This window comes from Manacus candei, unplaced genomic scaffold, assembly GCF_025592945.1.
Source record: "Manacus candei isolate 608988 ecotype Guabito, Panama unplaced genomic scaffold, ASM2559294v1 h1tg000014l, whole genome shotgun sequence".
NCBI lineage: Eukaryota > Metazoa > Chordata > Aves > Passeriformes > Pipridae > Manacus > Manacus candei.
Window position 1 is genome coordinate 39164545 of NW_026138062.1, and position 17466 is coordinate 39182010.

At 38.7% G+C, this 17466-nt stretch overlaps 1 protein-coding gene across 9 annotated transcripts in view; it reads right to left on the reverse strand.

The window, feature by feature from the left end:
- GRIA4 (glutamate ionotropic receptor AMPA type subunit 4) overlaps positions 1-17466 on the reverse strand; it is a 218538-nt gene that overhangs the window by 65754 nt on the left and 135318 nt on the right. For all 9 annotated transcript variants that reach the window (XR_007903235.1, XM_051779816.1, XM_051779811.1 and 6 more), the window contains exons 5-8: positions 8855-8908; positions 6674-6832; positions 4747-4914; positions 2998-3102 (exon numbers count right to left, since the gene is read on the reverse strand). Coding sequence is in view for 8 of the 9 variants with exons in the window: in XM_051779816.1 (XP_051635776.1) it covers positions 2998-3102; positions 4747-4914; positions 6674-6832; positions 8855-8908 (486 nt within the window). In the remaining variant the exon portion in view is untranslated. The remainder of the gene's footprint in view (positions 1-2997; positions 3103-4746; positions 4915-6673; positions 6833-8854; positions 8909-17466) is intronic.

Below are 17466 nucleotides of genomic sequence, written 5' to 3' on the forward strand. Positions count from 1 at the left end.
TATCGATTCACAGTCACTGTGAGCGCACTAAATAACAGTATGCTTTCCTATAAATACTTCAAATCCACAAGGAAAAAACTGTTCAAAGGATAGGATTGAATTCAGCTATTAAAGTACCTCCAATTCTATTTGTATTGCAATTGAATTTCATAGGAGTTGCATCCACTAACATGGAGGCCGAATTTGTCTTATAGGAAACAATATTGCAAAAATATCTGCCTCAAAGTAAATTTGTCATAACAGTTTGGCATTTTATTGAATAGTGTAATTTCTGAAGGCCTGTGCACCTCATAGCAGCCACTGAAGTGCTCCTGCTGAAGCTCACAGGTCAACTAAGGGCAAGAGAATACTCAAAAATTTTGATAATCAATTTTCATGTTGCCCAAATTGGAATTTAGAAGTCAAATCTTAGACTGGCTTGTGCATGTACATGTAATGCATAATGCTTTTTTTAATTTTTCCTTTCCTTTTTTTTTTTTTTCATTTTGGTGACATGATGCATGGTGAATGACACAACCAAAGAATGATTGAGCTGGGAAGGGACATCTGGAAGTCATTTGGTCAAACCCCACTGTTCAACCTAAAGCCAGTTGCCCAGGACTGTGTCTGGATAGTTTTTGAATACCTCCAAGATGAAGACTTCACAACCTCCCTGCACAACCCGTGCCAGTGCTTGGTCACTCTCAGAGTCAAAAAAGCATTTCCTAATGTTCAGAAGGAACCTCCTGTGTTTCAGTTTGTGCTCATTGCCTCTAGTCCTCTCCCTGGGCATCAATGAAAAGTCTGTATTGCTTCGTTGCAACACTCCAGTCACAGGAGCCAGTCCATTCCATCTCTGTGATCCTTGCCCTCACACTCTTCCCCTCACCAGCAGATTTTGATATAGTTCTACAGAGAAGAAGCAAGTAAGAAATGCTGCATAAATGAAACTAATATAAGCATTGGCTATTTTTTTCCATTTGACTAAACTATATAGAAGTCTGTCTAGCTGTGCCATTTTCTAATGATCTGTTCACATATCTAAAGCTGTGGGCAACAAAAATCACTTTTCTAAAGATTAGAGCCATGCACTACTCTCTCTGGAAAGGCTAGTTTTGAAAAGATATTGCTGAGTGACTCATAAGTCATGTTATGTAGGACATGAGAAGAAAACATTAAAAGTGAAGGCCTCTTAGTTCAATTAAGTATAGTCATTTCTCACGTATTATATAGGATTTGTCAGGCTGGACCACAAAGTTGGTCCAGTGATCACATATAAAGCACTACCTAATACATGAGAAATAAATTCTTGTGAGTAGCCAGATCTGTCAAAGCTGTTATGACTTGTTATATCAAAGAGAGGTAATAGCTTAAGAGTGGCAGAGAGGCATGGCTGAAAGGTAAGAAAAGCACCTTGGGCCTTCTAGCACAACACAGACATAGCTCCTCTATTTGCAGTCACCTTCCCCTTCAACTGCAGGCAAGAAGAGAGGATGCGGACATCCCTGCAGTGGTGCCAGCCACACGAATCTCCCAAAATAGGTTATAAAGACTGAAACATCAAACCTTTCCAAAAGTTTGCTGACAAGCAAATTCCCTAATTAGTTACAGAAGCTGTGACCTAATTAACCACATCCTTTGCACCTTGCCTTTCCTCCTGTACAACTGAGAATAGAGGATGCAAATGGCATATTCCACCATTTGCCTTTGATGTATCCCAGCCACCCATATATCCTCCTAGGTGCCAACACTGCGACACAGAGCCAAGAAGGAAGCAGGACTGGTAGCAAGGTCAGACACATTGCCTGGCAGGAGACAGTGGACTTCCCAAGAGAGAGGGAAGACAAACTCCCCTTTCCCAATCTATTTTTCAGCCATCTGTCATACTTTCAAAAGACAAATGCACCAATATGCTTTATACACAGGCACATGCTTTTCTTTGGTATATATTGCTCTATATTGTGAAATATTGGCAATTTTTTCATCTGAGTGTATAATTCTGCTCTGGGTCTGCGGTTTAACACTCTGCCTCCTCAGCACTGTGGCAGGTAACTGTCTCTGGGGACACACAGTTTACCTGTGGCACTATTTACTGCACTTGTCACCTCTGGCCCAACAGCAGAGAGCTGTTTAATTCAATTTTGATTGCTTTGGCCGTACTCAAGCAGCCATGAATCCCCTATTCACTATCACCTCCTCCCTTTTCTTGTTCTGATGACCTCACAAACAAAACATGCCACGGTGACTCCAAAGGAAATAAAATCCATGAGCCTGTGTACATTTTCTGCTTTTATTTGTTTTATACTATGACAAGTGGACAAATTTTCAGCACAGATGAGAAAGGGTCAACAAAGTACCCAGATTTATCTTTTTAAAGGGATTGGGCTGAGTGATAATGAGCATTCAGACATGGAGGATCTGCTAAGACATATATTAATGTGCATTTGCCTAAATTGCTTACAAGCAATGAATCAAGCACGCAGGATTAGATACTGAAATTAATTTCAGAAAATGTAAGTGTTCAGGGCACTCTCTTTTCCTCCTCTCTCCTCTTCTCTCCTTTCACCCTTAAAAACCCTATGTTAGTAACAGCCTGTGATTCATGTTTACACAGAATTGTACAAATTAACCTGCTTAAAAATGCCAGTAACTTTAAAGACAGAAATCTTTGGATAAGATACAAAGAATATCTACTGTTCAGAGTTCTGACCATTTTCCACCACCTAGCTGCCTAGCAACATGCCATCCAGCTGGTTTCCATTAGTATGTTTGACTGACTGACATCCCACCACTCCAAGATGCATACTTGTTTTTGCGTTTCCCAATTTGTTGCATTGAATAATAGCATCTAGCAGAAAATGCAGTTTAAAAATACTTCCACCAGAAATATTCTCCATGTATTCACCGTATTATATCTTTTTAAACCGCAAGTCCACTTTAATAAAAGTCTGCATAACCATTTCATCATACGTAACTCATTTATACAATATGAGGATAGTAAACATTGTCAACACGTACCTTTCGAGGCCCTGTGTTTTTCAGCTCAAAAACATCCATGGTGTAGTTGACTCTACGACCATAGTGGTCAAACTGAACATTTCCTGTCAATCCTTGTATTCGAACCTAAACATGGAGAAAAAAGCATCATGAAGATCCAGTCTTATATTCTTTATTTCAAACGTCACAGAGCAGTGCAAGTTATCCTGGCTATGTCCTTAGAATACCATAACAACACTACTGTAGAACAGTCAGGCATTATAAAGCAATATATTTGGCTACTTTTCTTTATATTCCTTTTTCTTGTCAGACCGTGCTCAAAACAGGCTTAGGTATGTCAGTATCTAACTGCTAACAAAGACACAGAATGGACCTCATCCTTTTTCATGTTGTGGAGCTCAATATCCTCCAGCTGCAGGTTCTAAAGAGAAGTACATTTTTTACCATTCTCATCACTCCTGCAGAGTATCTAGGGTCATATGAAAACACCTAAGGGATGTTTTCATCTGAGCTCATGTATCCTTTAAGCTCCCACTCTGGTGGATTAAATGTACAAATTGAACATATACTGCTCACTAAGGTAAACTTGACAACAACCTTAGCCCCAGTAAAGCAACTTACTATCACAGAAGATGGGTGACACGCAAAGGGCTTGAAAAGACTGTTTTAAAAGCATCAGAGTGAAAGATAGATGTAAAACCATAAGATTGACTGTGGGAGTTTTCCACCACGTGTCTCAGCTGAAACCAGAACTCTGTTTTTTCTTTCGGTACTTTACTTAGCCACCAAAAGAAGACACTACACTACTACACCAACCTGTTCTCCTCATCTCAAAGAAGTCATGGCCATATTGGTGCTGGCTTTGATTGTATCTGGCCACATAAACCACTTTGGCTGAATTTGAAGGCTCATGCTGTCTGCCCAAACACAGAAGCCTGACTTAATGCTTCTCTCAATTGTTACAGATGTGTTCATCTGCAAAGAGTATGTGAAGCATACAAAATGCTTTATTTCTCTCCTTAAGAGTCAGGATGCAGACTTAAATCACTTACTCCTTCCCTCTGTCCATTTCTATCTCTACTGATTCTTCTCCAGGGCTGAAACCTTGGCTTCTAGGAACAGAGCTGCCAGCTCTGTCAGCAGTCACTTCTCCTCGGCAGTTTCTCCTGAGTGCAGCCTGCTCATTTGCAATGATTTAAATTCTACTGCAGGATTTTTATTTTCTTACTGTCCCATTCAAAGGAAAGGCTAAATCATCTTGACAGAGATCTGGAACTTTCTAGGCATCCATATTCATCAGGAATTCAAAATCCTGACATCAGAGAACAATGGCTCTGGGTTATTTCTTCTTTAAAGAAAAAAAAAATTACTACCTATGTGATTTCCCTGGGAGAAGTCTACTTTTATTGAAGATGACAGAAACATATTTTAAAGACTATATTATGTAGTTATATCTTTTTCCTTAAATGACAATATTTGTAAAGCCAAGTTATTTGCAATAGTAACAGATGAGCTCACCAGTTCAGTGGAGGAAGTCCCAACTATCTTAAAAGAATTAACAGTAGTTTCAAGTAGTAGTAGTTCCCCTCTGCCTTCATTCCAAGTTACAAACCAGAACAACCTGAACAGCCCAAGCTGTTTCCAAATGCCAACTAAAAAATAATTTCTCCTTTTCCGTTACTATTCTTGTGCATACTATCTTCCAAGTCATACAGCGTGCAACTAGTATCCAATATTCAAAAAGATCACTAGAATAAAGCCTCCCTTTACCTGTTTTAATGTCCTCTCCATATCAATTCCTTGACCCCATGGGGCTGCAGGGTTGGCAAGACAATCACCGGCATTTCCTCTCCTTGAAATATCAATTTTCTGTCTTCTAAGATTACGGAAAGTTTCAGCCATCACAAGTACTCCATCATATGTCAGTGCAGATGTATACTAAATAGATGAACAAAGACACTGCATCAGAATTGGCATGTCTTTAAAAAAATCACCTGTCTCAAGTATTTCTAGTTTGATTCATTATGCAGCAGTTTCTACACCTTCATTTAGTAAAAAGCTCTCCTCAAAATTAAAAGCAAGTTTGTCTAAGAGACAAATGCAGGACATTTCAGTAGCTCCAGTTTTAAAACTGTATTTCTTAAGGGTAGAAAAATCTGCATCTTAATTAATAAAAGAAAGAAATTGAACTGGAGATATTAAAATCTTTTTTTTTCCCATTTGTCTTATATATTAAGGAATAACCCCATCCACTCAACTTACTCAAAACAAAAAGAAAGAAACAGTAACTCATTGAGAAAATATAACTGAAAAAATGCATGGTTAATGAGCAGACATCCAGGCTACTGGAATTGTTAAGAATGATCAAAAGTAGGTTTTTCCTATTGGAAAACTTGTGTTGGCTCTCTACCTGACACATACACTGAATGGTCTGTGTTTCTGCACTAACTACAGTAACTGCTTTAGGTTGATAACATGCCAAATGAAACGTGTACAGCAAGTCTTCAGCAGATGTTAGCCTGGAGCCACATAAACAAAGGGGTGTTTTCTCAGTATAGTCCTCTGATAAACATACTGTATCAGGAGAAGTTGTTCACATGCCCAGGGCTGATACTGATGTGCCCTGCAATTTACAAAATTTAAATTCCCTTATTCAAGTCTAATTTCCTTCCTTTCCTTTGCCTTGCATATAATAAGTTCTTTGAGACATGGTTTATCCTTATAATCTCAAATTTTGGTTATCTCTGGGTGAATTAGATGTGATTCAAATTATGCTGACTTCTCTGAAGAAGACAGCACCATCCTGCTGACGTGGCAAGAAGTCCTATAAGTTGAATCGTTCCTGTCTTCAGTAATTGGGGATGTCTGCACTCCATGGCCCACAGCATCCTTGTTTTCTGTTTTTGTTTTTTTTCTTCAGAATATAAATTTCTGGAATGTTCACTGAATTATGTAGCTATGTTTTGTAATAACCATGTTGATGCCTTCTCCAGACTTTATCAACCTACCCATTTCCCAGCCAAGGGAGGACTAACTGCTTATTTTTGCATAGTGCCCAGCACAAAGGGGGCCAGTTTCAACTAGGTCTGATATGCCTTTGTGCATATAATAACAGAACTCTTTTGAAGTCATATTTAGAGCTATACTGTGATTTGCCTGCCAGGAAAACTATATGTGAGAGAAATATTTTGTTGTCAACCTGTGAGGGATTAGGATAGAGGAACACTGGGATGAGATTTCACTTTAAAGTCATGCCTGAAGGTGATTACTACACCAGGTTTTGAGGAGGAAAATTTCCAGAGGAAACTCCATAAGAAAAAGTAAAGGTAGTAAATTTATGAGTATTATCTCATACACAGAAGAATTCAGCTGTTGGGAAAGCTCTGTAACCTAGATAATTAGATTAATTAATGTAAATTTTATTGAAATTAAGTTGTCAGTTAAGCATTTGACCCTTAATTGCTGTCGGTAAAGGGGTGAAGTTGGAGAATAAGTGACATTCAAGTACATCAGCAAAATGTGCTGCAGTTTGTGTTTCCATCATACAAACGTAAGGATAGGCATGATTAGTTGCCAATAATAGTAAGATCAACCGCCTTCTCCTCTGCCTAAATATTCATTCATGTATTCAACAATGTTAATTAGAAATTAGAACACCTGAGTGATATCTTTGGTAGTGCTTCAGATCAGCCAGTACCTTTGGTGGGGTCTCAGATCCTGGGTATTCTCTCTGGTCCAGCTTCTTCCAACGCTGCATCAGCTTAGTTACCATCGGGGTACTGAAATCTACTAGCTGAAATCCAGTCACATTGGCTCCTCCATGCATAAATCTCTCCAGAGAAATATCTTTGAACCCCTAGAAAATCAATTTAAGATTTTGTTTGCCCTCCTACACCACTGTGGGTCCAATCTGTTCTAGGTCAGCGCAGTAGCATAAAGAAAGCACAACAGCAGGATTCCATTAGAAGGCAAAATTTAAAACCAGAGTAATGTTGAACCTTCATTGATAATTTCCTTTTGTGTAATAAGGAAACAAAACCAAGAAATAAATTTCCCACATTATTGCTAGGGAGGTCTTGACAGCTAAGCAACACATTGCTGGGAATGGCAGGCACTTTTTAAAGAAATGCCTTTGGCAAATCAACTGAAAACTGCCTGCAGAATATTAAAACCTTAATCCAATTTCCATCAAAGTTGGCAGATTTGAATGAGCACTGTACTAGTGCTTCAAACAATGCATTCCTCTTTCTTTGCATGTTTGAAAAATGAACACTATTCTGTAAATACATATATTCCAGGATTCCAAATCTTTGTTCGTGAAGCCTAGCCATGATATTCCAGCATTCATTGTTTAGGCTGAAAATGTCTGAGATAATGAGATAATGCAGTAGACATTAGAAGGCAAAGACAGTACATGAGGATCTCACTATTAGTGCAAGGAAAACATAACACAGAATCACACTTCTGTGAAATAGGAGTGTAGCAGCTGTCAGATCTGCTATATATTGAAAACTCAGACTGACTCTCAACATTAAAAGAGAAAATAAAGTACATATACCTCCTGACTTATCAGTTTCTCTGGCTAATCTGTTCAGCACATATAAAGACAAATTCTTTACTAAAATATGCTTTTAGGGACAGAACTGAACTTCAAGAAACTGCATAATGCAAACTGCTAAAGTACTTAGAAGCAAGAATAAATCTTTCTGCTCCTTTCCTAGCTGCTATGTTTAAGGCTAGCTCAGAGGTATCTTATTTTTATTTTCTTAAATTCCTCTGATTGGTATTTATCAGTGAAAACAGAAGTGTACACTTAACCTAGAAAGATTTAGGAAAAAAATTTGTGGGGTATTGACCCAATATCCCAAGGGAAAAAAACCTGTAAAGACGGAGATTTGATTTATGTCCTAAGGGATACTGACAGTAAATATAAAAGGTGACACATCAGGTCATATTACCCACATTATTGAACAGACAGTCGATAACAAAGTGTGCCCCTTCTGAAGTAGAGGAGTAGATGTGCCTATCTCCCCTGAATACCCCACTAGCAGTTCACTGCAACATCCAGTTCCTTGTTTACAGCAACTATTTTGCATGAGTAAAATTACCTGAGGAACAACAAAATTGTAATGTTGAAAAATTTCATTTGTAAGACCTAAGAGAATAGACATGTCTCATTTAAAACTTCTGATGCCCTAAAAATAATCTGAAGTGATCTTAAGTTAAGGTACAAGTACAGCAAAGCACAACAAAATACTTCATGTCAACTAAAATTTCTTGAGGGAGAGTGGAAAGAAAACAGTTCAAAGCATACATTAGACTCTGTCCTACATTCACTGTGCTTTGCCAGGTATGTTTTTGGCTTAAAGAAGGAGTTATTTGAATAATAAAATATTGAATTTACTCTTTCTTTGCCCTCTTCTGAACATTATCTGTGTGAATGTCCAGTTTAGACTTAGAGTGGAAATACCAAACTAGTAATTTGACTAGAAATAGCTGAGCTTACATGAAAATGAATGTTCCCTGGAGAATGTATAAGAGTTACCTCTAGAACTGTTACATTACTAATAATAAAAAGATGAGTCAAAAATCAGTGTAGTTCTCCAAATTCTAATTCAGCCACAAGATACAGTCCTAGCAGTCCTCTATACTACACTGATGATTTTTTTTTTAAATTTAGGAGGGTAAACATTGTGCCCTTCATATCTAGATGGTTGTAACAACAAATCCAAGTTCTTTTATGCATCATAAAGGATACATTCTGTACAACCACATATTAGAGACAAATGGGAAATGTTGTGTGAAGTGCTATAGCTTTTAAGTAAAACTGAGTGTTTCACTTACCGAGCAGGGGTATAATTCTAGAAAAGTATCTTACCAGGTTGGCAACAATATAGTGGTATCCTTTAACATGCTTTCCCACGCTAACAATCTGTGAGGGAAATAAAAAAAAAAACAAACACCAAAACAATGTCATATCGTTTTCTCTATCACAAGTTATATAAAGTTGAGAGTCTAATAATGTAATTATAACTTTCCAGGGAAAGTTATATCATGGAAAAAAGTTAACACTGAAGTGAGTAAAGTAATGAACTGGTAATCTCAGTGTCTTCTGTATTGAAAATGTTACTGTGGTATACTATTTTATCAAATAAAGCAATTATCTATGGGATACAAATTCAGAAGGAGGACATCACACATTAGCTACAAAGCCTATCCACTGATGTACTTTTTAATTTGAAATAAGTGCAGAATTTATGAATCACACTGAGTTTTCATCTCTTGGGATCAAAGCTGTTCGCTCCTGAGGTGGTCAAGTACTATGAGTGTTACTCAGTTCTTAGTAAAACAATAAAGACTTTGGGAATGAGCATGAGCAAGGACAGAGCAATATAGTGAGGTTGTCTTTGAGTGTTTAACCAAAATATAGCATGAAGTGATGCGAGAAGGTAAAAACCATGATGTGCAGCCGCTACAGTCCTGATAGGAAAAGATCAGCCACAGAGTTTAGATAAAAGCTATATCAACCTGCCCCTTGTATCAGTATTATTGCAATTTCTATGATGTAATGACTCTTCTTCTATGTACTGACAACAAAAAATGAGATATTTTGTCAGTAGAAAATGCTGATAATAGATTCATTGCAGACTAAAGTTGCTTTTACTAAAGAAACTAACAGCACTACCTGTAAAATGCAGCTTGTGTTCAATACCAGTACAGTGCTTTGAACTCTTATTTTTGATAGTCTACCACTCATTTAGAAAAAACCTGCTTGCAGCCCAAATATTTGGGGTTTTTTTCCTCCTCATGTACTCATCTCCACAAAGCATTTTAGCTTCCCTCCAAATAAACAAATAAGACACAAGTAAAATTTTTCCATGAAGTGCAGGTTACTCAATAAGTAATGGGAAACTTATGGATCTGTCTCCTTGCCCACTTTGGAAACTTAGCTTCTAGACCATGTCTGAAGAATTGACAACTTCTTGTCTTTAGGGATCACATCTCATGTTCAAAAGACAGTTCACTAAGCCTTGCAGTCCCTTTTCCCATTGCTGTAAAAAATAAATAATACCACCTATTGGAGATGAGGACAAGTTGATGAAGGACTAAATAATTTGATCAAAGATACCCAAGGATCCAGGATCTAAATCTGGAGTAAGAGTTGGAAATGTTTGATTCCTGGCTCTGTTGTTCCAGTAAATCAATTCCCTTTTACTGCAGAGTGGAAGGGAAAATCCAAGGGATGTGGCATAAATATGTTGTCAGAACTGTTTTTAATTTCATTGTTTTAAAGTAATAAAGTAAATAAGCAATTTTTCTTTTATCCTTTAACTCATTTCCCAAACTTTACTTCATAATTATAGTCTATAGCTAAAGTGTTTGTATTCAAAAAAAAACACCCAAACTTAAAAAGCCCCAAAAGACACCACGCCCCCCAAACCATGATGGTTACCCTTCATATAAATGAATTTTAGACTCAATAAAACTCCCATTGATGGCTGCTACCATTTTATTAGGGGTGACAGAGAGAGAGAAGATACAATTTTCCCTATTACTAACTCAACACATGTGAGGATGCTGCTGTCAAGTAATTTTTTTGCATATAATGAAAAGGTTCTAATCCCAGCTGGTTTAACAGCTTCAGAAGAAATGTGATTCCTCACACCAATAATGCTTTTACATCTCTACTCATTCAGCAGTACATGGTAATGAAAGTATTTGCCTCTGTATTACATGGAAACTGATACAGATAAAAAAATTTGCATTTTTAAATAAATAAAGCATCACAGTTTGAAAGTTATTAAGTGGACTGATATGACTTAAGATCACAGAATCATAGCAGGGTTTGAATTGGAAGATATCATAAAGATCATCTAGTTCCAACCCGCCTGCCATGGGTAAAGATACCTTCCACTAGATCAGGCTGCTCAAAGCCCCATCCTGCCTGGTCTTGAACACCTTCAAGGATGGGGCATCCACAACTTGTCTGGGCAACCTGTTCCAGTGCCTCACCACCCTCCCAGTGAAGAACTTCTTCCTTGGATCTAAGCTAAATCACTCCACATGTTAGTAAAAAGTCCATCTTCAGCTCTCTTGTAGTCTCCCTTCAGGTAAAGGAAGGCTGCAACGAGGTCTTCCCAGAGCCTTCTCTTCTCCAGGCTAAACAACCCCACCTCTCTCAGCCTGTCTTCACAGGAAAAGAAGAGCTCCAGTACCCTGATAATTTTCATGATCCTTTTCTGGACTTGCTCAAACAGGTCCACGTCTTCCTGTGCTGAGGTCCCCAGAGCTGGATGCAGCACTCCAAGTGGGGTCTCACCAGAGCAGAGGTACAGAATCACCTGCCCCAGCCCGTTGGCCACACTGCTTCTGATGTGGCCAGATGTGGCCAGCTCTCTGGGCTGCAAGCGCGCATTGCTGGGCCACGATGAGCTTCTCATCAACCAACACCTCCAGGGCTTTCTCCTCAGATGTGTTCTTAATCTATCCACCACCCAGCCTGTACTTGTATTTGCACAAACACCTGTCCCTGGTGTAGGAGCTTGAACTTGGTCTTGCTTGAACTTCATGTGGTGCGCACAGGTGATGTATGTGACATGGTAACTGTGTATCAGATCCTCAGCTTAGGTAAATCAGTGCAGTTCCCTTTGAGCTTTGGGAAGTTGACCTAGTTTTAGCAATTAATACCCTTAGTGATCTGTTCCTTGGTTTGGTTTCATAACACAAATTTTGATCATCACTGCTATATATCAGTCAAATAAAACAAGGACACAACCTGTAGGCATTGAGGTACAACAGATAGATGTCCATTGCTACAGTCAAAATGAGTAAGTAATGTAAATGATTAACCAGATTTACTTCTGTCCTTGTTCCTAGGAAATGCCTGTAGGTATCACTGCAGCATTCCTGGATCTGATGTGAATAGTACACAACATTTTTGAAAAAAGAAATTTGAAATTTTCATCATATTCTCTCAAAACTTGTTTCTTAGGGTAAGTGATAAAGTACACATTTATGTATCATCTAGTTGTCTGAACTTCCTTTATGGTCTGTGGAAAAAGCAGGTACTTTGAGAAAATGATTCATCTTATTTTAAAGCACATGTGTAAAATTAATTAGACGACCTGTGCCCTGAAAGTACCTGTTTTTCTGCACTCACTAAAAAAAGATTTGATGGTGATTAGCTCTGATGTAGACACCTACATTTTATATCCCTAATGTTAACTGAGATGAATTTCACTCTAAAAATGTTGATTATGCAGACAGAAAAGAGAATAATTGTTTGTATTTTCAACTAAGACTGGATACAATTCTGATTTGGAATTTGAAAATTCTTATAGTTATTGATCGCACACAGTTTGAAAACCAGGAATTGGTTATGATTTAGAAAAAAAGTGCCTCTTTAGTGAAACAGTTGTGAATCTCATAGTTTTGAATATCCAAAATACACATAGTCATTTTTTTTCTCAGTACTCAAAGCTGCAGATTATGATCTACAAAACAGGATATGAATTCTTGCTACCTGAAGAACCACCTTTCTCTACACTGCACTTCTACCCTGAGATAAATTGAGCCAATGAACTTAAGTCCTTTGCATTCCAGTCTGGAATGTAAACTCTTACAGTTTCCTTATCTATTCTTTAACTGGTTAGCAGTTTCTGGAACTTTGAGAGATGAGACCTCAACCATTCCATATATGTAAGAGTAGATATTACCCAGAACCAAACACAGGCCTGAGATTTTTACAGATGAGATAGTGTTCCAGAAAGCCTTTGCTATAGAAGTCTATTAAGTCTGGAGGTACCTAAAACCCTGGTACTTCCTTGTGCGCCCCTAAATTCAGACCAAAAGGCCAAGCTCAGTCACAGGCCAGAGATAGGGTAGAGTAGCATTGTCTAACATCTACATTAGCGAGCAGGGCAGCTGGTACGATAAGATCCATACAGCAAAAGCTGTGGTGTTAAGGAGTTGGCATCCACGACACATTTCAGGAATTTACTGTGGACTCTCTAACCTTGTCACTAGACTGAGCTCACATTACACTTCTGGGCACATCTTGTTTGGTATCATCCAAACAAAACCTATTTCATGTATTTTGAGTCCAACCTTGATGTGAAACTCAGTAATCTGGAGATTCACTGCAAAAAAAGCACATTCCTGACACCAATTAAGATACTCTCGTGTGCCTGTGGGCTGCACTTTCTTAGACAGGCTCTGAGCACCTGTGGGGTAGGTGGCATATTCATGGAGCACAAGGTTGAGCAGTGAGAACTGCCTTAATTTCAAAACATAGGTCCTTGAAGAGAGAGCAGCACTGTCACAGGGACCTTTGGTGGCTCTGTCACGGAGCAGTCTGATGCAGCACTCACTGGGGTTGGCTGCAAAACTTCGCAGGGTGAGGCATCAAAGATGGGCTGTGCCAATTACATAAGCAGTGATACACCATGAAAGTGCTGATATGGTAGGTCAGGGTCATGATAGGTCAGGAATGACCCTTCGTATTTATAACTGTGCTTTTCATTGCTTCAGGGTGCTTTGATTCAAAATTGTCCTAGTGCCAGTAACCTAAGGGAGTATGTCGTATTTACATACTATGTGCATACATACCTGTGTACTGTGTAGTACCTTTGTACCCCTTATGTAGTACTTCTTCATTTATGCATTTGAAACAATTGTTTTTGCCCTATACTCCCACTCTGACTTCTTCTTAAACACCACACCCAGACAGTGCACCGTCCTTTTGTCACAGTGAGAGTTTAAGAAGACCTCAGTTTGCTCAGGGAGATATTGGGAAAAAAGTGCTGGGAAAGGTGAACTTTAACTTCTTTGGGGAAAGGCTGAGAGCAGGTGAAAGCAGTATGCTGCACTTGCTTCTGTATGTTGATTTGCATGTTTTAATTCAATGAGCAAGGTGACTAGCACCTAGAATTGGAGCTTTATTATACTCTTATTTTTAAACCCTGAGAAATTATTAAATAATCATCAGTATTAAGAAGAATGAATAAGAAAATACAACCTGTTTCCCAAATTACCAGGAAATTAGAGAAATTACAGGAATGACAACAGTTATTCCACACATTATCATGTAGTCACACTATTAGTGCATATCTCATTTCTGTAAATGCGACAGAATAGAATAAAAAAAGTGATATATTAAGGCCATTGGGCTATTAAGCTTATTTCAGAATCCAACACAACTCTTTCCCCCCCCCCCCCAAATATTATTGTTTATGTAAGTGTCTGTAGAAAGGTGAACTTAAAAAAAACCAAATCAGCCTTAGGCTCTAATTGCATTACCAAATGCATTTACATATAAGAAACTAAAAAGAACAGCGTGAGAATTTTTAGTTGCTGATCTAACATACTGCAATTATGAAAATACCTTATTCTGATTTCAGGATTCCAGTGGTAATCAAAAGTAACTAGAACTACACCACTGACTTTAAAGTGCGGTAAAACCAGGGCCAGTGAGATTTGAATCCAACTCAGGCTTTAGGCACAACTCTGAACTTTGTGTCTTTATCGTATGATGCTGTTCTTTCCATTCAGATGAACAATAGCCTAGACTAGGAAATTCAGAAACTATTCTACTACTGAAAAGAAGGGCTACCAGTGTCTGCTTTGATTATTTTCTCTTTTTTTTTCCCTCTAAGTGGCAAGTTCACTGACTTTGATAAAACTATTTGCAGACTTATATCAGCATCAGAACACAGAATCTGACCCAAAGTCACCCTCTGTTCTCTACTAGTATGAAATGGATATTGCATATCACTCATTTTAAAAGAACGCTTAACTTCTGTAGCATGAAATGTCCCTCGTTATGATTTCCGGAAGATGGAGGTCAGTACAGCTGGAGTGCAAAGGACTTATTTTCAGTTAAATATCTTCAAAGGGTGATAGCTGTGCATTACCAATTGGACTTTAACAAAGGTTTTCCTCTTTGCTATTGTGTCACAATCCACTGCCTTAAGAAAAAGAACACCTGCAATAAAATGAAGTCTGTCTAACACAATATAAAAAGTGTGGAGACTTGTTAAAGAAGGAAGATTGAGACCTGACCTGAAATATTGCAGCAGAAATGGCAATGATACAAACCACAACTGAAATGGGATTTTTATACAATATCCAAAGCCAGGATGAATCTTTTACAAAGCCATAAAAAACCAACTGAGAAACAAGCTTAATTTTATCAGCTAGGACTCAAAAATGGACATTGTTGTTGGGGAAAGGGTGAACAAGTATCAGAGAGGATGTTAAAGGCAACAAACAAAGCAGAAGTGGCTCTTTCTTTCTTGTGAAGGTAGGTGCTGAGCTGGAACAGGGGCGTGCATACCTGCCCCTTGCACAGTTGAGCAAAGAAGGATGCTTCCCACACAGCCCCCTTGTCCACCATCAGCTGGACCAGCAGAGTCCTGTGCAGTGCAGGAAGCTGCTGGGAAAGAAAACCTGTAAAGGAGACTCAAAAGTCATTAACCAGCGCCCTGAGCATGGCTAGTTGCTTCCTCCTGCTGTTAAAGTTGTTTGCATTCAAAGTCTACTCCCATGAAAGGCTCACTCAGAGCTAAATAGGATATGCAGAGTTGTAGGGAAAAAGGAGGCAAGGAAAGAGAGGAAGGGTGTAAGAAGAAAACTCAGTTCACCAATCCTTTAAAACATTTGTATTTGTCCTTTGTCTCCTACTGACTGTTTGTTCTTTCAGTAACTGAAATAATTTATTTCTCATGCCCAAACCTCATCAGTTGTGTGCTGCAGTGACAAAATGTGTTCTTATTACTGTGCAGTGTGGGACTAATACTGTGTGCAAAATCCCATCTGCTTTACAGAAATGAGGCTATGCAGAGCCCCTCCTGGCTCTGCGGGGTGAGGAAACTGCTGGGGGCAGTGCTGGCAGCTGGTTCCTTCAAAAAGAAGAACTATCAGTTTGCATCGACATTACAGTGTTGCATAGAAACAACTCCATGGACCTAAAGAGGAAAAAAAGCATGGAGAGAAAAGAATGATGAAGAAAAGGCACTTTATGAATCTTCCAGTCCCTCTGGGATTAAGAAGAGATACACACAGAGCTGCTACTAAGTCCCTGAAATAGTACAAAGCCCAAAAATGCTGCCACCAGCCTGAATTCCTGTGTGCCATGCACATACCAAATTCTCTGCCTAATGATTTGCTCCTATGGCTCTGTGGGAGCAGAACTAAATGTCCATTTTATTCATGCAAATCTAATAGACACAGAAAAAAACCTGCAGACATGCTATTTCTGACTCAAGAGATAAAAAAATCTTCATTATGCCACTAAACTACACGCAAAAGCAGTGTCATCTCTTGATGAATACCTATCTGTGTTGTGCTACTGATTGTTTGTGCCAACATGCCTCTGTGCTCGTGAAAAACAGGGAAGTAGAAGAAACTGTGCAGGAATGCCTGTTTAATCCATATGTTTGGTTAATTTTGGCCTTCCTGTAAGTATTATGTTGCAATTTATTAAAATATGCATTTATTATTATCTTAAATTAAGTATGCTAGTGATCTAAATATGATTTGCAAAAATGTCAGTTGCTATCTTCAGCTAGTGGACACACTGGAAACTGAGATGAGAAAAAAAATGTTTTTAAAGCCAGCCACCTTTACAACTTGATCTATTTAGAGAAATTCAGCAATGAAATTCAGCATTAACTTTTCAAGTTTAGCATTCCTATGACAAAATATTAAGGGTAGATGGAGAATGAGTGGAATATGTCAGCTTCTGTACTTTTCTCCATACAAACATTTATTTACTTTCATTTTGATGGTAGTAATAATAATAATAATTCTTGGTGTGACAGCTCACTCCATTTTACCCATCAGAGACATTTGGTTTTCAGTGCAAACACATACATGATACTTTCAGCAACATACCTCAAGGCTTTTCCTCAGTGTTAAGAAAGCTGATGATCAGCGATGTCAAACAACACATCCACAGAATCACGGAATTTGCTGAGTTGGAAGGGACACCCAAGGGTCATTGAGTTCATCCCTTAGCCCCACAGGACCATCCCCAAGAGTCACACCATATGCCTGAGAGTATCATCCAAACGCTTCTCCTGGAGAGTCTGTTCCAGTGCCCAACCACCCTCTGGGTGAAGAAACACTTCCTAATATCCAACCTAAACCTCGCCTGACACAACTTCGGGCCATTCCCTTGGGTCCTGTCACTGGTCACCACAGAGAAGAGATCAGTGCCTGCCTTTCCTCTTCCCCTCACAAAGAAGTTGTAGACTGCAATGAGGTCTTCCCTCAGCCTCCGCTTCTCCAGGCTGAACAGACCAAGTGACCTCAGCTGCTCCTCATATGGCTTCCCCTCAAGGTCATTCACCATCTTTGTTGCCCTCCTTTGTACTCCCTCCAACAGCTTAATATCTTTCCTATATTGAACAACTAAATTAAGAGAACTAGGAACATCATTGAAGATACTGTGCAGCTACTTCCTTATCATGCTTATTAATAACAATTGTT